Genomic DNA, 22705 nt, shown 5'->3' with positions numbered 1-22705 from the left:
TGCATTTGTCACGTATTTCTCGTGTCATGGTTTTTATCTCTGTCAGTTCGTTTATGGCCTTCTCTGCATTGATTATTCTGGTTATGCATTCTTCCATTCTTTTCCCAAGATTTTTAGTTTCTTTGCACTGGGTACGTAGTTCCTCCTTTAGCTCTGAGAAGTTTCATGGACTGAAGCCTTCTTCTCTCAACTCGTCAAAGTCATTCTCCGTCCAGCTTTAATCCATTGCTGGCGATGAGCTGCGTTCCTTTGGAGGGGGAGATGCGCTCTTATTTTTTGAATTTCCAGCTTTTCTGCCCTGCTTTTTCCCTATCTTTGTGGTTTTATCTGCCTTTGGTCTTTGGTGATGGTGACATACTGATGGGATTTTGGTGTGGGTGTCTTTTCTGTCTGTTAGTTTTCCTTCCAACAGTCAGGACCCTCAGGTATAGGTCTGTTGGAGATTGCTTGAGGTCCACTCCAGACCCTGTTTGCCTGGGTATCAGCAGCAGAGGCTGCAGAAGATAGCATATTGCTGAACAGCACGTGTACCTGTCTGATTCTTGCTTTGGAAGCTTCGTCTCAGGGGTGTACCCCACCGTGTGAGGTGTGGGGTGTCAGTCTGCCCCTAGTGGGGGATGTCTCCCAGTTAGGCTACTCAGGGGTCAGGGACCCACTTGAGCAGGCAGTCTATCCGTTCTCAGATCTCAACCTCCGTGTTGGGAGATCCACGGCTCTTTTCAAAGCTGTCAGACAGGGTCGTTGGCGTCTGCAGAGGTTTTTGCTGCTTTTTTTGTTGTTGTTTAGCTGTGCCCTGTCCCCAGAGGTGGAGTCTACAGAGACAGGCAGGTCTCCTTGAGCTGCTGTGGGCGCCACCCAGTTGGAGCTTCCCAGCGGCTTTGTTTACCTACTTAAGCCTCAGCAATGGTGGGCGCCCCTCCCCCAGCCTCACTGCTGCCTTGCTGTTAGATCACAGACTGCTGTGCTAGCAATGAGGGAGGCTCCGCAGGCATAGTACCCTCCCGGCCAGGTGTGGGATAAAATCTAGTGTGCCGTTTGCTAAGACCCTTGGTAAAGCGAAGTATTGGAGTGGGAGTTACCTGATTTTCCAGGTGTTGTGCGTCTCAGTTTCTCTGGCTAGGAAAAGGGATTCCCCTCCCCCTTGCGCTTCCCAGGTCAGGTGATGCCTAGCCCTGCTTCAGCTCTCGCTGGTTGGGCTGCAGCAGCTGACCAGCACCGATTGTCTGGCACTCCCTAGTGAGATGAACCCAGTACCTCAGTTGAAAATGCAGAAATCACCCATCTTCTGTGTCACTGGTGGTGGGAACTGGAGACTGGAGCTGTTCCTATTCGGCCATCTTGCCCCGCCCCCGATCTTTTTTTTTAGTTTATCTAATTTTTTCCTTTCTAGTTTAGGAACTACATTTGAGCCTTCTGCATGGATTTCACCAACCATGGGACAAAAATATATTTTAAAAAAAATGGATAGATGCATCTGTACTGACTCTTTTCCTTGTCACTGTTCCCTATAAAAGTACAGTATAACAACTATTTATATAGTATTTACATTGTATTAGGTATTATAAGTAACCTAGAGATAAAATATACAGGAGGATATTCATAGATTATATGCAAATATGACACCATTTTATATAAGGGTTTGAACATCTATGGATTTTTGGTATTTGCAGGGAGTCCTGGAACCAATCCTCCATGGATACCAAAGAATAAATGTATATACTTTTACTAGAAATTACAACATACATATTTGACTTAGAAGTACAGATAATATCAGTTCCTTAGACTATTTTAGTTCCATGTATGCCCTGCAACTCAAATGCTATTTTTATATAAATATTTCTAAACCCCACAGACATTATTATTGTTGTTTTAGTAGAGTTACTGGTCATCTAGATTTACCCACTTTTTAGCTTAAATGGTTATTTTTGAAGGTCACCATTTAATATTTCTCTTACTGAAGGCAAATACTCTCAGCTTTTTTTTGTCTGAAAATATTTTTATTTTACCTATGGTCTTGAAAGATATTTTTGCAGCATATAGAACTTTAGGTTTATAGTAATTTACTTTCTATACTTTGAATATATTGTTCCATTGTCTTTGGGCTTTTGTTATTGCTGTTGAGAAGTCATTATAATCTTACTGTTTCTTTGCAAGATACTCTTGTCTGTAGTGCTTTTAAACATCTTTTCTCCTTCTTTTTCTCTCTTCTGGCTAGGTGTATTTTTCCTTTTATTTATTTTTCTCAGGATTTGTTGACCTTGAATTGTGGATGGATGTTTTTCTTCAATGTTTTGACAATTCTCAGTCATTATCTATTCAAATTCATTTTCTGTCTTCTTCTGGAATTCTAAGTAAATGTATATTGTACTCTTTTCTGACTATATCTTCTGTATTTCTTAACTTTTCTTCTGTATTTTTCACTTTCCTTGTTTCTATTTTACATAGTTTTACATAGATGCTTTTTACATAGTCTCTTCAGATCTGTTTTCCAGTTTATATCTTTCTTGAACTGGGCCTCATATGAAGCTAAACTCATTTATTAAATTCTTTTGAACACTATTTTAAAATTATAGAATATTCATTAAAAAGCCTGTATGTTGCTTTTTATAGTTTCCAATGGTCTGCTAAATTTTCAAGCTTTATTTTTATGCCTTTAAACAAACTATAGTTTTATAGACTACATTTGCTCATTCCCACATTACATGTCCTTTTGGATGTTTCTGTTCCATGTTGTTTTTGCTGTTTCTTCCTCACGTTGCATATGTCCTCATGTGCTTGATGATCTTTGATTGATTGGTGGACATTTTATTTGAAACATTATTTATAGAAATTATTTGAAGCTAGGGATGATGTTATCTTCCTCCAGATATTTTTATTTGCTCTCCTAAGCCCCTGGGGGCACTAACTTTCCTAGATTATTTTTATCCAATTTTAGAGCTTAAGGTTTTTTATGAGCTACTCGAGACTGGAGGCCAGTCTGCAGTTCTTGCAAGGGCTGTTTTATTTTAGGATTACCTGTGTTCTTAGGGTGGAGCTCTGACGATCCCAGCCAAAAGTACCAGAGTACTTATACTTAGCAGGTCCTGGCATGGAAATTTAAATCCAAGCTTTGTGAGCTTGTACTCTGGTATGCAAATACTCCCAAAGCAAATGTGGTCCTGAGTTCAGGACTCATCTCTCTAGATTTCTTTCTTTACCCAATTGTTGTCCTATAGTTACTTACTATCTTGTTTACTTTCTGATACTTTTCAAGTTTTTTTTCTTCTTTTCGTTTGTTTTGTGATTTGATTTTTGTTCAACTTTTTAAGTAGCCATTAGTGGGGAGGTTAGTCTGAATCACCTAGTCTGCTGTTTTTAGAAGCAGAAACACCTAACTTTATGTTCTTCACATATGGTTTTACCATCCTGTTTCCTCTATTTGATTTTAGAGAGATTCCCTTGTTACCCTATCCAATGTAGTAGTTCCTAACTACATATGACTGTTGAGCACTTAAAGTGTAGCCAGTTTGAACTGAAATGTGCTGTGAATGTAAAATATCACCAGATTTCTAAGACTTACTACAAATAAAACAATTTAAAATATTTTGTTAATAATTTTTATAATTGCATATTAAAATAGTATTTTAGCTATGTTAGGTTAAATAAAAATATTATTAAAATTAATTTCCCTTGTTTCTTTTTACTTTTTAAATGTAATTTTTGAAATTTTTAAATTACATGTGTGGCTTGTGTGTGTGATTTGCATTATATTTGTGTTGGATGGTGTTTGCTATGTAATAAAGTGGTTAAGAACATAAGATCTGTGGCCTGGATTTGATTCCTGCCTATACTATTTACTAGCAGTGTAATCTTGGGCTACTTGTTGAGCTTCTTGCTTTTTCTCTTCTGTAAAATGAGAATAATAGTAATACCCATTTCAAAGATATATTGTGAGGGGAAGATAAAAGATATAAAGCAGTCAGCACAATGGATAACTTTAAGTGTTGATAAAAATTTAGCCATTATTTATGTTTTTGTTATTATTGTTTATATTATTATAGTATCAGATTTTATACTTCAGTGGGTTTTTTCTTTCTCTCCCTCAAAATTTTCCACATTACTCATAGTAATAGAGTTCTCAGCTGGCTACTGTAATTTGACTGGGGACAGACATGTGTACAAATTATATAAGAGAGGAAGATGTCACAAACAAATGCTCATTAAGTTTGACTGTAGAAAATTTTTAACGCTCCTCCAAGATAATATTACCTAAAATATTTCTGTAGACTGGCAACTATATAACCAAGCTTTATAATTATGGTCCAGAAAGGAGTCACACAGCCAGGAAATGGTGGTGTGTTGGAAACAGTATTATTGTTCTGGAACTTGAGGCCTGGGCTGTAGTCCTAATTCAGTGAGATGACATGCAGGACTGGCAGCATGTGGAGAAATAGGCACTGTGTTTATCTAGACTCCAGTTTCCTTACTGTAAAATTGTGAGGTTGGATTAGATGCTCACCTATGCCGTTGTATAATTTTAACATATTAATACCTACATTTCACATATTTTGAATCTACAGTTTAATTATCCTTAGGTTTTTGAGCTCATATTAGAATGGTAAGAGACTGAAGATAAGGTTACAGGAAGTACAGAGTTATGGTAAGATAGAGGTGCAGTTTTTTCACCCAGAAAAGTCTTACAAGATGCTTTAGGTTGTAACTAAACTATTTTTTTGCTAGAATTGACTTTAATTTTACTACAGTAAAATGGAAACTTTAGATTGTATGATATTAAGATACTATATAGATAGGCATTATGATTTTAGTTTAGTGGAAAGATTGCTGGCCCTATAGGAATACCTGGGTTTTAACCCCAGTATTGCCACTAGATAACCAAGTAAATCCTAAACATTTTTTTTTGTTTTGCTTTTTCTATATGTAATAATTTGGACTATAGTAATATAACACCTCACTCAGAGTATGCACTTGAAAAATTAATTAACATGTACTGGTCTGTCTACTGTATAGGATTTGCATTAATATTGTGAAAACACTTTAGGGGAAAATAATTTAAAATATATGAATAGACATATAACTTTTTGAAACATCTTACTTTGATTATTTTTGCAAATTTGTTCTATTTAATCTTAAAGGGATAGTTTCTTTGTTTTCAAAGTATAGACCATTGAGAAAGAGGGAAAGCTCCCTGGTATATTTTATGAAGCTAGCACAACCTTAAACCTGTTAAAGGAAGTTTAAACCTAGTAAAGATAGTATAAATACACAAACTGTACATGCACACATATATATACACACACACACACACACCCCTATGTGCTAAAGTTTCAGATAAAATACTAGCAAATGAATTCAGCATTGTGTTTAAAAATTATGTATATAGACTAGAAAGGATTTATCCCAGGAATATAAAGATGAGTCTACACTACAAAATCTATACATAATTCATTATAGCAACATATTAGAGGAAAATTTATGACTAAGCCAGTAGGTATTTCTCAAAAAGAAGGAAAATCATTTGATAAAAAATCTAACAACTTCATTCATAGGGCAGTGCAGAGTAAAGCAACAGTGAGATGACATGCAGGACTGGCAGCATGTGGAGAAATAGGCAATCATACTTTGATGCTAGTGTGAAGTGTTACTGCTTTTTGGGAAAAAAAATAGCTTCTGAAATAAAAATGCACATTATCATTTGAATATTCCTGTTTCTGGGAGTCTTTCCTACACAAAATAACATATTAATATTAGTATATACTAGAATAATATATACTAATATAGTAAATTAGGACTTATATGCAAGGATGTTTGTTTCATAGTTTGTAATAACTAAAAATTGGAAACAACACAAATGACTGTTGATCACCAAAGGAGTGATTGAGTAAATTCTTCTGCACTTACACTGTGGAATATAGCGTAACCATTGAGCAGGAGGGATGATATTGTTGAGTATGGAATGACAAATTATAGATTACTGTGTATAATGTAATCCATTTTTTTAATAAAAAGGGAGAAGCCTTATATATGTTAAATGTGTGCATGAACCGTGAGAAATGTGTGGGAGGATTGGGTTAAGAGGGCGTGGGATAGGTGAAGTGAGAAAATCATTTTTATTTCATATGCTTCTGCAGTGTTTGATTTATTGTGAAGAGCATTTATCTTTGTATAACCACATTTAATGAAGGAAAAATGCTAAATAAATTCAAAGTATGAGCATGTGGTTTCTAAAGATGCTGGATTTGGCCAGCCAGAGACATGGAAAATGTAAAAGTATTATGCTACACCTTCTATTTTGGAGATATTTGTAATAATTTCCATCCACAACTATTATAACATTTCTTCTGAAAAGAAAGATATTTTATACTAAGAAATGGTGGCATTAATGATTTTTTCTTTTATAGCAACTCCGATCCAATATCCGAGAAATTGAGAAACTTTGTTTGAAAGTCCGAAAGGATGACCTAGTACTTCTGAAGAGAATGATAGATCCTGTTAAAGAAGAAGCATCAGCAGCAACAGCAGAATTTCTCCAACTCCATTTGGAATCTGTAGAAGAACTTAAGAAGCAATTTAATGATGAAGAAATTTTGCTACAGCCTCCTTTGACCAGATCCATGACTGTTGGTGGTAACGTATTGTACTAAATCTTATTCTCAATCACAGTAATGCAGTTAATTAAAGCTCACCTCCTTGAGTAGATACTGAATTACCTATAGGTCTTCAAGGATCATTCGCTGTCCCAATATGCTGAATACTTGGACCCTGATCAGTGTTCCCGGAAATGTGTACCCTGGATATTTTGCAGAATAAAAAACTTGAGGTTATGCTTATGGAGTGGATTTCAGGGCAAGTACCCATTTGTCTATTTATTGAAGAGAAATTTAAATATATTTCCTAAGGGATAATGTCATTCTTGTGTGCAGAGTACTCTTCACTCCTTTCCAGGTGCAGGGGTGACCTCTTCAGGCATGCCTTTTTTTCTTAAGCATTCTGATTTTCAGAGGGGATGTTAGATCTATCTTTCAGCCAAGTTCTCTGAATAACTGACAACATTAAGTAATCTACAATGGGAGTCAAGCCATCATCTTCTGTGAAGTGATACTCTAAGAAACAGCCCTGTGAAATTTGTCATTACATCTCTTCTAAGGATGTAATTGATAATTGCCGATCACATTATAATGTCTTCAACTCTGAAAATATTCTTGGCTTAATACATAGTAGTACTTCAAAGTAGTTGGTCTTTTTTTTATCTTTTGGGTATTCAGTGGAATAACTGATAAGGTTTTCTTACTTAAATTGTTTACTAGAAAGTTTAGAGCCAAAATTTTTAGCCACCAAAACTCAAATTTTTAAACCTATCCTAGCTTTGTTTTATAATTACTGCCCTTGTTTTCCTTTTTGTTTTAGTGTTTCTCTTTTATTTGTAACTTGTCTCATCTTGTTGTATTTTATAAATTATTCTAAGCTACCTTTAATCTTTGTGGAAAAGGTGGAGTATAAGTCAGTTACAAATTAGAATAGAATCTTACAGATGTTACACCTGCCCATTTTTTCTTTTTTTATTTACTTAGGGCACTCCTGCATCACTATCTCCAAAGCCAGATTATTTTTTAATTTTATATTTTCAGTGCTAATGATTCAGTAATTTATAGAGAGATTAAAAAAAAAAACTTTGGAAGGAACATTTAGGCCACTAGTCAGAGTTTCTGGGTAATCTTGCTTTTGTTGTAGCCTTAGTACCTAGCACAATGCTTGGCACATAATGGACCATTCATAAATATTTTATAAACATAAATACATAAATATCTTTTTAGAGATAATTTGGTAATTTCACATGTGCTGTAATCACCTCACTCAGAGGATAACCAGTACCATAAATGTTTTTGAGAGAAGGAGATGCTAGCACTCAATCCTTGGTTGAAAAGTATTTGGGAAGAATGCTTTTTGATAGTTTGTAATTACCATTTCGTTATTCTGTTCATCTATAGTTATTGCTGCCATACTGGTGAGGTTGAAGGCTGTTTTTATCACTTAGTGCAAACTGATGCTTTATGTGCACATGTGGAGTAACTGGGTTTTATAGTTCCATGTAATTAAGCGCCCATCTTATGTACCCAGACATTGTGATAGTTGTTATGGTAATAATAACTGTGAAGATAAGCTGGATTTTCTGGAAAGAGTAACTAGCATCAATCTCTTTGCTACTTAGCTTTGAATTGCCTATCTCTAGCAATTCCCCTATCAAACGAAAATTTGGAGTTCTATCTGAGAGTTTTCTCAAAATATGTTAATACCCTAATACTTGCTTTAATTTGCATTTTATTATTGCATTATTTGTATTACTTCCAGTAGAACTGTTTGGGATCAACAACTTTGAGCTTATATATCATCAGAGGAATTGGGTAATTATCATTAATAGAAAAAGGCAGTTTACCCAGTTTGCTGGCAAATAAACTTTCTCCATAGGAAGCTGATTGGTATAAAAAAAAAAAGTTCGGCAGATTTTGAAGAAGTATGTGCATAAAGGAAATGGAAAAAATTGGAGCAGAGGATGAGGGAGAAGAAATAGCAGGTGAAATTCACTTCCCAATTCTTTTGATTCTCAAACTTTTCAATTCACCAAATAGGCTACTAAAGACCTAATTACTAGGAGAAAACTAAAAAATTAAATCTCTGTAACTAGTATTGATTTGATTGAAACAGTCATTCTATTAATAAAATCAATACCTAGGTTATACCTAAAACAGTGTATAGAATTTCAAATTCTGAACAGTCTGCTTGTCATAGTGTGCTTTCACTATGAATCCACTGCCAACATAAAGCAATTAAAAAACTGCTGTCTCACCAAGTGCCTGAGTATTTCACCAAGTGTGAGAGTTTCTACTATATTGCCTCAAATCCAGAAATATTATTAATAAATAATCAAGAGGATGGAAAGGAAATGAATAATGAAAAGAAAGGAAGTAACTAATTTACATAAGACTTTAATAGTGGGGTAGGAATTGAGTTTGCTCCATATTTGATCTTCTTCTAGCTATAGACTGTTTTTTGTCATTCTACATGTTTTTATTCTGTGCTCTCCAGTTTTCCCCTATTTTTGCTTTAGATACTCATTATAGTAGCAGCAGCCTATATAAAATCTGTTTTATTGCATAGAAGTTAAGTGCCTTAAAATACTTTTTACTTTACAAATTCAATCTGATTCTAAATAAATTGATTGGAAACATCAGCAGAGATTCAGAAGCAATGTTGCCACATTTCCATGAATAAGATCAAAAATATAAAAATAGTTTTTCATTCACAGATAGAAATAACAAGTAGAATAGGATGTTTTATGTTCTCTGGAGAATGAAAGAAGCTTATTAAGTTTAGGGAGAAGCTGTGATGATTTTGCTGTTTCTTTTGTCCAGATTCTGAGAGTTCCTAAAGCACATCTTCTCTGCCAATCTTCTTGATCTGAGAAACTCCCTTCTGTCTCACTTGTGTGTCTGGTTTCACTTTTAGCATATTGCTTTCCACCCAAGTGAAGTGAGGAGCCTCCAAATCTGATTTGTATTTAGAAAGGTGATTCAAGTCATACAGAGTGAATCAGTGCTTCTCTCCATTTTTGTCTTTCTTTACTCTCAGGACACACACTTCAGTAGTGCAAAAGGAACAGAATCTTATTACATTTTAAACAAATATTCACAAAAGAAAAGAATATAATCTTAAAACTGCTGGGAACTTCAGACCAGCATATTGAATTTGATGAAATTTAGATTTTTATCACAGGTATATACATGTACTGAAGAGTTTTGTGAAACATGTAGATGGTTTGTATTATATGATTCAGAAGATGTATTTTCTATTGGTTTTAATTTTTTTTTAAAGTCTTCATTCGCAGCTAAGCCATGCTTAGAAGTAATTTTATTTTGATAGATAGGCTTATGTAGATGATCAGCAAATTAATTTCACTATTTTTAAACCATCAGAACTGGAAAATATTTCAGCAATGCTTTTGAATTAATTTAGATTTATAATAAAACTTTTTCTTATGTGGTAAAGTTTAGTGGAAGTTTTTTATATATTATAATTCTTGGTAAGATCATTGCTGTTCATAAAGTATGGAGAAAGAGGGAGAGAATATTTGGATGTATATAAAAGGGAAAAGTCTTATGTTATTTCGTTTATTTCTCACTTCAACTAAACCAACAATAAGGTTTTAAAACCAATTCTGGGGTTTAAAAAACAATGGTGAGTGATAGGTCCTATGTTCTACTTGCCCTTTGTGCTTCCGGTTTGTGTGTGGGTAGGAGTACCTGAGATGATTATGTTATATGAAACAGTTGCAATTTTTTACTTCTGTAGACAAATCTAAAGTTCTTCAGCCTTCTTTCCAGAAACTGTAATCTATCTCAGTGTTTTGCCTTATCATGTCCATAGCAGTTTGTAAAAGTTCAAAGTCAAAGGATCATCACTGAGGTAGTGATTTTAAATGCAAGCTGGAATCAATGAATTATGGAAGTTGTAGAAATGAAAAGATTTACTTTAATTGATAGTCATGCCTTGAATTGATTAGCGAGGTTTAGAGTTTTAAGTTTACATCAGGGTTTTTTCTGGAAGAGAACGGACCTCTTTGTTCTAAGACTCTATTTGAACTAAGATGCGTACGTAGTTTGGTTTCAAGTGAGACGTAAATGACTTAAACATTTTTATTCTTTACTGAGGGAAATCTTTTATGTTTGTTTAAAATGTCAAACATTTCCCACCCATTATTTTTTAGATTAAGTATTAATATATAATAATCTGCCTCATTTTGTTGCGTACCCTCGCAAACTTCATTTGAATCCTGTTTAATAGTACATAAATTATGGCTTTAAAAAATATTTGGAGTGGTCATAGTTATAAAGTTCTCCTATTTATATTTGATCTGTTAATAACAATGAAGTTATCATTATTCATTATAATGTTAAAGAAGTGTAAATACCTGGAAATGTTAAGTAGAAGAAAGGTCATAGAGTAATTCATTTATCTTGGTTGAAGTGAAAACGAGAGTGTCTTTATGGTGATAATGTAAAGCATAGAGTAACTATTTTAAGCATTTGTAAAAAATCATTTAGAGCTTTTAAAATATTGGCTATTTGCCATAATGTTTTAATGTAAAACTTACTCTGTATCACCTGCCTTTGCTCTTCCTTTAAGTTAAATAAATATATTCAGATAAGATTAAAAATACTGTCAGTCCTGATAAATCTACAAATTACTTTTTAGTCCATTGACTATGCTCTTCCTAAACAATTGAAACATTTTTCCTAGAGAGGTAAAGTATTCATAGGCTTTAAAGGTAAAGTAGTAATACAGTTTTTAAAATACTATTTCAGTTATAGGTTTGGCTGAAAGGGTCATTGAGAGAATATGAACTTACAGTTATAATTGCTTACTTTTAGGAGTAGATCAGGTGCCACATGTCATCATGGCATTTCTCTGCTTATAACACTTCAACAGTTCTCCTTGGTTTGCCAGATAAAGTCCAAAGTCTTAAACTGGTCTGCAAGGCCCCTCCTGACCATCTGTAGGCTTATACTTGTAACTTGTCTTTTACTTCTTGCTTTGGTACCATCAAACTGCTGATTTACCTACCTACATTGTTTCTTCCTTGAGGGCCTTTGTTCATACTGGTTTTTCTACCTAGAATGTATATTCCTCTCTTCTTTGCCTAGTAAGCTCAAGTTTTCTAGAAAGGCTTCCCATGAGCTGCATACTGTATCAAACTGGATCAGATGCCACCCACAGCTCGAAACTCTCATAAAATACTTATGTATATATGTCTGATTCTAGATAGATACCAATGCAGTCTCCTGTTGTTTTATAATTTCTTTTTGTATGTCTGGCTCTTCTAAAATATAAGTTACTTGAGAGAATGTACTCTGTGTTAATTACTTTTTATCCCTGGCACCCTAACACAATACTCAGTGAGTGCTCAGAAAATGTAAGTGGTAGGTGTTTTGAGCTTAAAGTGAACAGGAGACAGTAGACCTTCAGATCTCTTGTTTCCATTTCTACTGTAACTATCCTAGAGCAGATCACCATCATGTTACACTGGATATATTGGAAAGCCTTCAGACTGTTTTTTTTTGTTTTTGTTTTTTTGAGACGGAGCCTCATTCTGTTGCCCAGGCTGGAATGCAGTGGTGTGATCTTGGCTCACTGCAACCTCCACCTCCCAGGTTCTAGCAATTCTCCTGCCCCAGCCTCCTGAGTAGCTGAGATTACAGGTGCATGCCACCACACCAGCTAACTTTTTGTATTTTAGTAGAGACGAGGTTTTGCCATGTTGCCCAGTCTGGTCTTGAACTCCTGATATCAAGTGGTTTTTTTACTTTCTAATTTTGTCACCTGTCAACTTCATCCTTAATGTGTTTTTCACATGGCAACTATGGTTTTCTCTGTAAATCTAAAATCTGATTATGGCACCTTCCCAGTAGTCTCCAACTATTATTAATAGTAACATATTAATCTTTTGTGAAAAACAAAACTGTTTAACATAGTTTACAAATGCCATGAATAATCTCAAAGTAGATTTCCAGCCTTAAACTTTGCTTTTCTCCTTATCACAGTCAGCTATACTGAACGTTTTTCAGTCCCTAAGCATATGCACTTACTGTTCTCTCTGACCTGAATGCTCTTTGCTTCTCCTTCCACCCCTGCACCAGTTCACCTATATAGTAATTTCTGTTCATCCTCAGGCTTCGGCGGCAGAGCCTTCTGTGACCACTCTCCCCATCCACAAGTCTAGGTTAAATACCTCTCATCTGTAGCACTCTATACTTGCCAGTATTACAGTTCTTATTAGACTATACTGGCTGAACTTGATGATTAATATGTCTGTATCGTGCATTTTATAGTAAGATCTGTTAATAATAGCAGCAGCAGTAACTAATTTATTGAGCACTCGTACTTTATATATAACCCAGGTACTGTGCAAAGTGAATATCACCTTATTTTACAAATGAGAAAAACCAGCCAAAGAGATGAAATACCCAAGGCAAATAGTTAATAAATAGCCAAATCAGAATTCTCCCAAGTCTTTCTGACTAGGCCCAAGCTCCTAACCAGTACACTATGTTGCCTCCTCCGAACTGTTTTTATGGTTTAACATTGTGTCTACAGCACCTCAGCACACTGATCAGCAGGTAGTAGGCATTTAATAAATGTCAACTCAATGAATGAATGATTGGTAAAACCAATATGAGGAAATAAAATAAAGACTTGAAGGTAGATTTTATTTTATTTTATTTTATTTGAGATGGAGTCTCGCTCTGTCACCCAGGCTGGAGTGCAGTGGCCGGATCTCAGCTCACTGCAAGCTCCGCCTCCCGGGTTTACGCCATTCTCCTGCCTCAGCCTCCCGAGTAGCTGGGACTACAAGCGCCCGCCACCTCGCCCGGCTAGTTTTTTGTATTTTTTAGTAGAGACGGGGTTTCACCGTGTTAGCCAGGATGGTCTCGATCTCCTGACCTCGTGATCTGCCCGTCTTGGCCTCCCAAAGTGCTGGGATTACAGGCTTGAGCCACCGCGCCCGATCGAAGGTAGATTTTAAAGTATGAATTAATTCATCATCATGGCGGTGTTTAATGGGGAAAGTCCTAGTGGGTTGATGACTTTTTAAAACTCAAAAGAAGTAGAAGCAACGGAAGCATGGGCCAGAAGATTGACTCTGAGGAGAAGAGTAGTGACAAAAAAGACACATATGGTAAGAATGTTTGGTGACAATCTTATTGTTACCAATAGTGACTGATTATCATTAATAAAAACATATTACTTCCCTGCTTTCAACACCTGCTGTATCTGGCATTTCCACTGAAATAGCCAAATAGGAGTTTAAGGATGAAAAGTATTAAACCTATTTATATAGGTACGTCTCCTTGGAACATTGGCCAAGTAGAATAATTTTCCTTTGGTGCTTCTTCCACATCTAGCCCTAGTTATTCAGATTGGATAGATGATATTTGTAGCCATTTTTTAGACGACTGTGTAGATTAAAAAATATGTGTGTAAGCTTGGTGTCGTGGCTTATGCCTGTAATCTAGCATTTTGGGAAGCTGAAACAGGAGGATCAGTTGAGGCCAGGAGTTCAAGACCAGCCTGGGCAACATAGCAAGACTGTGTGTCAATTAAAAACAAAAAAGAAAAAGTTTAAGAAAAAAAATGTATTAACTAATCTGGGGAACAAGCTGTCCCATGGATAATTTTTTTTTTTTTTTTTTTTTTTGAGACAGGATCTTGCTCTGTCACCTAGGCTGGAGTGCAGTGGCATGATCACTGCTCACTGCAACCTTGACCTCCCAGGCTCAAGAGGTCCCTCCCACCTCAGCCTCCCAAGTAGCTGGGACTACAGGTGTGTGTCACTACACCTGGCTAACTTTTTAATTTCTTTGTAGAGACGAGGTCTCACTCTGTTGCCCAGATGGGTCTTGAACTCCTGGGCTCAAGCGGTCCTCCCGCCTCAGCCTCCCAAAGTGCTGAGATTATAGGTGTGAGCCACTGCACCCAGCCAAATTCTATTTTTACAGAATAATCAATTTCCTTTTAGCCTAAATTTAGAGAGCATTTAACATGGCATTTGTTTTATGAAATCAATTTATGTTATCTTCTTTCTAACAAAGCAAATAAACTCTAAACATGGGGTTATTATGTTCATCCAGGAGCATTTCATACTACTGAAGCTGAAGCTAGTTCTCAGAGTTTGACTCAGATATATGCCTTACCTGAAATTCCTCAAGATCAAAATGCTGCAGAATCGTGGGAAACCTTAGAAGCGGTATGTTAAAAAATATTTTCTTTTTGGTAGTTGTGAGGCATAAAAGTAACTTCCTCTCCCTTTCTTTTAAAGGACTTAATTGAACTTAGCCAACTGGTCACTGACTTCTCTCTCCTAGTGAACGTAAGTATATAACTGTTTTGGATGCAGAATTGTTGGATTATTAGAATGAGAAGCTTTTATAATCACTAGGCTTTTAATTAGAATTTTAATAGAACTTAGACTTTTTAAAACTGGTATTAAGCCATAGACAGAAGTTTAACTGTTCTCAAATTCCAGATTAATTCAATAAACTTATATTAAGCATTTGTTATATACAAGCACTGTGTTAGATGCTTAACATTGAGGGTGTGATCAGGTTGGATATAGAAATAAATGAAGCCCATTCTCTGCCTTTGAGGATTCTTTTTTTTTCTTTGAGACGGAGTCTCACTCTGTCGCCCAGGCTGGAATGCAGTGGCATGGTCTTGGCTCACTGCAACCTCTGCCTCCCGGATTCAAGTGATTTGCCTGCCTCAGCCTCCTGAGTAGCTGGGATTACAGGCACATGCCACCATGCCCAGCTAGTTTTTGTATTTTTAGTAAAGACGGGGTTTCACCATGTTGGTCAGGCTGGTCTCAAGCTGACATCATGATCCACCTGCCTCAGCCTCGCAAACTGCTGGGATTACAGGTGTGAGTCACCACGCCCCGCCTCCTTTGAGCATTCTACAGTGAGTGGAGATAGGCCCGGACCCCAGAAACTGAGCTTTCAAGCATGATGGCTAAATGCAAAAGCAAGAATGAAGAGAGGTATTATCAGCTCCAAGGAAAAGCCTTTAATTCCAAAGGAAGGAGGCAGGAGTCATGAGGTGGAAGCATTAAGGATAGCTTCACACAGGTAGACAGTATTTGTATGAGCCTTGAAAAATGAGTAAATGTCCACAGGGGGAAGTTATGGAGTATATTTGAGAGGCTGAACAAAGACATGGAGTAGAGAAGTGTATGGCATATTCCAGAATGATAAGTACTGCAGTATAACCAAAGCCTAAGGTACCATGGGCAAGCAAGGAGGGTGAGGGCCAGATTGTGATGGCTTTGAATGCCATGCTAAAGAATTTGAACTTTACTTTGTAAGCATTAAAAAGCCTAATACTGATTCTTGAGCAGGCTAGAGTCATGAAATTCAGTCTGTGCTTCAGAAAGATCACTGTTGGCTTTGTGAATAATGGCCTAAGAGAAGAGGAGGTCATGGAAAGGAAGACTGGTTAGGAATCAATTGCAAGAGTTCACCTGGAGCAATGACAATACCAGTGTAAAGGTAAAGGACAGCTGAGAGATATTTCTGGGAGAAGTATTAGCAGAAATTGGAGGAAGATGGAGTCAAAGATAAGGAATATTGTCTTTATTCTGCATAATTGGGTGTCAGTGATACTGTTAACATAGATTAGGAAGCACAAAGTCAATTTGGTGGGAAAGATAGATTTTCCATCATTTTTCTGAATTGTTCTTATTTGTCTTTCCCAGGAGTTTCTGCTTGCAGTTCTATCTAGGTTTAGTTCTTTGTTCCTGATCAAACCATGATTTTGGGGTTGTTTATCTTTGAATTATGGTTTCCCTGAAATCTAGTTTTAAATGAGAAGTTCCTAGATCACACAATCAGAATTGGAGTGGTAAAGGACTCAAGAGGCCAACCAGTCTAATCCCTCTACTCTTGCCCCAGTGTCTCAAATAAATGGTCTTTTAGCCTCTTTTGGAACAATTACAGCACAAAGATATTGATACTTAAACCATTACATTTGGAGGGTCTAACTCTTAGAAGAGTTAGAGTTAAAAGTATCTGCCCTATAATAACTTCTTTTTGGCATTTTTAGCCTCTAAAGCTACATACTGAACAAATTTTGTCTTCTTTCTATATGAAAGTTTTTCAAGGTTTTGAAACCATCATCCTTCCTCACTCTATCCCAGCCCACCATATTTTCTTCTCTTCAGAACCCTTGCTTCTTTTGCATTCCTTCTACAATATAATTTCTAGGCTTCTCAATACTGGCTTCTTATTCTGCTTATGTTCCATATTCTGCATATTTTCTTGAAATGTGTTACCTAAAATAGAATGCAGTAAATTGAATTGCTTCTGGATGCCTCTAAGTTAGAAGAAGCAAAATATTTGAAGTTTCTGGATTAGGTATCTGTACAATATTAATATACTCACAAACAGAAGGAAATAATAGAACAAGAATCCCAAAATATCTGTTGTTTCAGAATCAATATTTATTCAACTATTGTAAACTAATAATTGCTGAATCCAGTGCAGTTTGTAAAACCTATACATGTATTGTTACACAAATATATACACTTGCCAAAAGTCATTGATCTGTACACATAAAATGTGTTTTAATGTATGTAAATTATACCTCAATAAAGCTGATTTTAAAAAACAAACCACACATGTACAAAGTTCTTACTCAATACAAACACATTTCTTTTCTACTGGGATAGGCACATAAAAGAAATATTAAAGGTTTGTGACCATATGATAGTTACATGTTTGATTACATTATGTAAGCAGCTTATAACCTCTAATCTAAGGGAAATTTGTGCAGGAAAACTCTGGTTGTACCCGCAGCTCTATACAAATGTCCTATTTATAATAATCTGTATAAGTACATGAGACAGAATGCTAATAAGCAAAAGCTCAAAGGAGAACCCCTGATTATTATTCCCAGGGTGACTAAGTTCTCATGACCACATGGCCAAGGATTCACAGAAGCTCTATTTAGGCACAGAATGACCTGGGAACATAACCAGAGTGACCACATCCTTTCATTTTCATCACATGGACATGATGGCATCTAGACAAATTAACCCTGTATTTAAGGAACACTTTCTATGTGCGTAGCACTGTGCTAAGCTCAATGAGGAACAGGAAAAAGCATTTAAAAAACTTAAAAGATAGTAGTAGTGGTTGCACAATATTGTGAAGGTACTTATTGCCACTAAATTGTACACTTCAAAATAGTTAAAATGCTAAATTTATGTTATATTTATTTTACCACTATAAAAAGAACTTACAAAGCCATTGACAGATCAAGATATAGTTCAATAAATGTTAATAAATTAATATCTACTAGGTACCCTGCTCTATTTTTCTTCAACCTTTGTTGTTCAAGTGCCCTATTCTCTTTCTATAACTTTGTAACTAGCCCTATTTCTAGTCAAGGAGAATTTAAAGAACCCTGGGCCAGTAGTTCAGTAACAACTCACCCTTGCTGCTGATCTGTTTTGACTTCTGCCTTTTGCCTTATTCCCTGTGGTTTTTGTAATCCAGTTTTACTCTGGAAACATAAAAACTGGTTGCAATGGATTAGATCAGATTCCTTCATTTATTACCTACGTGACCTTCAGGATGTTATTTGACAGCAATGAGCTTTATAACATTGATGGGAGGACTAAATGAGATAATGTGTATTATTAAGTACTTCCCATTCTCTTCCCTTCCAGTGACCCCAACTGCATTCCCACTTTTATCCTTCCTTTATTTTGATTCCTTGTTTGGCTCCTTGCAAAAATTCTACTTTTTCCATCACTGTTATCCTTAGGCTAAATTTTAGTACTGGAATTCCTTCAGTACCTTTCCAACTGCTGAATCCTTTGATAGCAACATCCTACATATCTACTCTGCTTATTGCTTACTCAAGGCCAATATAACCACTTATTTTGCCTATATATCATAGTATTTGTAAGTTTGTTTCTGGGCCTTTTTGTGTATATGATTGCATATGATTAAGGAGTATATAGAATATATCATAGAAGTTTAGAACCAGAATAGCTCAATGTGAACAGGATTGGTCAAGATCTAAGATTAGAACTTGGCCTTGAAGGCTGGCTGGAATTTAGAGAGGAATAAATGGAAGTACCTGGAGTTTTGGTATTACCCTCTTAAATAAACTCATAGCTTTCCAAGAACCTTAAACTTTACAACTACTATTGGAACTCTCCAAGGAAGACCATTGTTAATGATATAAATGGATTTGGGGATTAATTTTTGAATGTATTATTATTGCTTGACATAGAGGATGCTAGGCCTACAAGTGTCCCCAACAGGCATTCAAGAACAAAACAATTCATTGGTTTTGAATTTATATTCCCAAATTGTATTCTGCTTGACAAGTATAATAAATCACAGTTTATACAGAAACTTAGGTACTCCTATGGCTGTTCATCAAGATTTGTTATGTTCAGGCCAATAGGGGGACTTAATTCAATGTTCTTTAAAATGAAATCCATAGACATATTCTTAGAGTCATTTGAGAATTTTTTTTTCTGTAAAAAGGGGTCTATATATTACCCTAGCTTGAGAAACACTGCAGTGTAATGAGCTAAACACTTAAATATGGTTTAGCTCATTGTTAAAGGAATGCTGAGAACATATATGGGGTGCCTAACTATAAAATGGCAGGCATGGAATTTGAAGATTGTAAGATGTGGGAGGCCTAAGCAGATGAAAATAAACATGAACAAATCAGAAGCAAAACCTCAGGGGAGATTGATAGATAGAGGTGAGGAGGCTCCTGCACCACCATTAATGTTTGGAGCTTGATTTCACAGGCTGGGGCAGGGTTGTATATGTATCCTTTGGTCCCACAAAAAGAGCCAAGGACGTAGTGGACAGGTAGTGACCCAATTCAGCTCTGTATGGAGTCTAGTTTGGCATTCTACTGATGGTGATTGACAACTCTGTGACAATAGTTTGCTGGCTAAATGTAACCTTTATGGGGGTCAGTGAGTCCTTAATCAAGAAGCAGAATTTGAAGATATGGGCAAAGTTTGAAGTTGCAAACCAAGCAAAGTATGGACAAGAGAAAGGCAGATGTCCACAATCGAGGGGTGGCTATTGATCCCAGGATAAAGGCTGTCTGCCCTCTGCCTTCTCCCCACACCCCAGCCCCATATTTTTGCATGCTTTCTGATGGCATGAATAATTACTTACAGATGTGGGCTACTCCCCAGGGTGGGATGGGCCTCATCAAATGCTGGTGATTGTAATGATGGGGAACTTTGTAGTTCAAATAATTAGTGATCTCAGGATTGTTTTTTTTCTTGTGGTTGCTTCAGTTATTCCAAATGATTTTTATGAAAAAATATTTAAATTAAAATTTTGCTTTAATTTTAAAAAGTCACAGAAATACAATATCCAACCCTTTTTAAAGGAAGGAACATTAAAAGGTATTTCCCTGAGGCTTTACGATTACACTTGGGGTATAGAAATGGCAATAATCCTGGCAGGCTCCTCCCTCTTGCTGGAATTATTTTGGGGCTGAAGAAAGGGAGACACATTGACTGTTTTTCCTCTACCTATTAACTCATCAACATATGACGGCTGATGATAGAGTTTTAAGCCTGTGATTTATCTGCTAGCATAGACTGTTTCAGGCAAGAGTGGAAAGTGTTGGGGGTGTCCTAAATAGAAACAATGATAGGGTGTCAGAAATCTAGACAAGTTGTATATTATTAGTGCTGGAACTTTTTCTTCTGTGGGTCAGAAAAAGAAAGCTGACTTAAATAAGTTTTGCTACTGAGGAGAACAAAAATTGAATGAATGAATGCTAAAATATACCTAATGTTTTAGTGTTCTAGAATTGTCAAGGTTCAAAAGAAAAAGTTAAATATATTTTTTTGATAGAAAGATGAGAGTTAACACTTCCTTGGGGAAATCAGGATGAATTTTTCTATTTTTCCCCCTCACACTTTGCAAACACATTGTATCCCCACTTCAACTCTATGAAGGTGTAAGTATCATCATTCTCACGTGATAAATGAGAATACTGACACCTAGAGAGCTTGAGTAATTTGTCTAAGAGCACATAGTGGCATTTGCTGAGATATGAACACAGATTACCTGACTAAAGGTGATGCCCTTGATCTGAGCACATATAATAGTGGTTCTTAAAGTGTGAGAATTGTGGACTGGCAGCATCAGCATCACCTGGGAACTTACTATCTCAGGCTTCATCTCAGGCCTGCTGGATCAGAAACGCCGGGGATGGGGCCCAGCAATTTGTGTTTTAAGAAGCCTCCAGGTGGAAGACTGAGAACCATTGTTAAACTTGTCTCTGACAGAGACATTCAAAGGAAAACTGATAAGGGACTTTCTTAGGGATTGTGTTAGAGATGTCAGGATAGTGGTGGAGAATATTGGAATGAAGGGATGCCACAATGGCGAAGAAAGACATATTTTGTGTATGAGAAGGGAAGGAATATCAATAATGCTAAGAGGAAACAAACATGGGAAAAAATAGCTGTGTGGTTTGGGCTTCATGTTTTCAAATGAAATAATGGTTGGAATTAGAAAAGTGTTATTTGTATCTGCCTCAGTATAAATGAATAGGCCAATTATATAAGGGCAATCAAACTCTTCAGGATTAAAGTTGAATTATTTCACCCTCATTGTAGGTGGCATCTATCTAGGATCAAAGAGAGATTCTCTTTTTTCTGCACATTAAAAAAAAAAAAACCAAAATAGTCTGTAAACTGTGATAGTTGATTGTATGTTGGCTTATACATTTGTTGTTTATACATTTGTGATTGTTGGTTTATACATTTGATGAATCTGATACTATACCATTAAAAGCAGTACTTGTTATATGTAAATTCTATCTAAGTAAAGTTGAATTAAAAATGGGAATGTGTTCCTACAGCAAGTAATGAGTTCGTGTCACTGGAGGTTTCTGATCAGAGGTTCAGTAACCACTTGTCAGGAATGTTTTAGTAGGGCTTCGCACATCAGAGAGGAGTCTGACCTGATGACCTCAACATTCCTTCTACCCAGAGATTCCATGAGTCATAGTTGCTGTTGTGCCAGCACAGGTGTTGCCATTTTATGTAGAATGCTTTATTAATATATTTGATCTGAAACATTTTAAACTGTCATGATTTTACAATGTGTTAAGATATACAGGTATAAAGCATAGAACAGTGAATTCATTCACTGTTCCCTCATTCACTGTTCCCTACTGCATATTACAAATGGAAAGATCTCATAGTAGATCAAACCATATTGTAGTCTTGTTCCGGAAACATCACAATTTGTATTTATTGGACCAAGAGCATTTTACTACTAAGGTAAATGTGCCTGATTTAAACTGAATCCTCAAAGAAGATAAGTTAGGGAGGTGTTTTGGGGTTTGCTTTTTTTTTTTTTTCCATCAAACCCAACATGACATGTAAATGCTTATTTGGATTTTTTTTTTTTCTGGAAAGTAGATTCATTTGGAGAATAATATGTTTGTATGTTTGAGTGAATTTTAGTGTGAGATGGTTTTTGCTGTAAAGTTGCCACCCTTTTATTACCTAATAATTAAGACCCCCTTTTTTTTTTTATGAAAGTTAATTGGTCCTTTCGACATGGCTTATCAGATGCTATTAATGAACCACTATTAAGACGGCAAGGCTGCAGTACCCGGGGCCCTGATTACAGGAATTAAAATAGTGTGTGTTGACTCCCTGCTGCTCCCCAGCAGGACCGCTCGCTCATAATTCCTTTGCATCTAGTCTCAGCAGGAGAAGATTGACAGCATTGCAGACCATGTCAACAGTGCCGCTGTGAATGTTGAAGAGGGAACCAAAAACTTGGGGAAGGTAAGATTCTGCTCCTGCTGACAAATCAATGGTACTCTGGCTCCCAGGAATCTCTAGTATTAACCCAATTGATCTGCTCTCTTCAATGTTGAGGGAACCAGCAATTAAGGAAATAAGGAAGAAATGACACATAGGCAGTGCAAGAAATCAATGTTGTAATATTCTACTCTAAGATTCATTCTATCAGGAGAGGAATTTCTTCAAAGAGAGAATAAACTGTAGCCCTGCTATAAGGTATTTGGTGTTACCAGGAAATATTTGCAGAGGGTGAAAGTGTAAGTATGTGACAGC

The 22705-nt window shown here is 36.1% G+C and overlaps 1 protein-coding gene across 1 annotated transcript in view; it reads left to right on the top strand.

Moving 5' to 3' along the window:
• Positions 1–22705, top strand: part of STX17 (syntaxin 17) — an 83524-nt gene that overhangs the window by 48783 nt on the left and 12036 nt on the right. The window contains exons 4-7 of the mRNA XM_033237982.1: positions 6399–6624; positions 14682–14797; positions 14870–14920; positions 22328–22414. Of these exons, the coding sequence (XP_033093873.1) occupies positions 6399–6624; positions 14682–14797; positions 14870–14920; positions 22328–22414 (480 nt within the window). The remainder of the gene's footprint in view (positions 1–6398; positions 6625–14681; positions 14798–14869; positions 14921–22327; positions 22415–22705) is intronic.

The sequence above is a fragment of the Trachypithecus francoisi genome, unplaced genomic scaffold (genome assembly GCF_009764315.1).
Source record: "Trachypithecus francoisi isolate TF-2019V2 unplaced genomic scaffold, Tfra_2.0 Lachesis_group16, whole genome shotgun sequence".
Taxonomy (NCBI): Eukaryota; Metazoa; Chordata; class Mammalia; order Primates; family Cercopithecidae; genus Trachypithecus; species Trachypithecus francoisi.
Note: the sequence above shows the minus strand (reverse complement) of the source record. Positions and strands in the feature narration are given on the sequence as shown.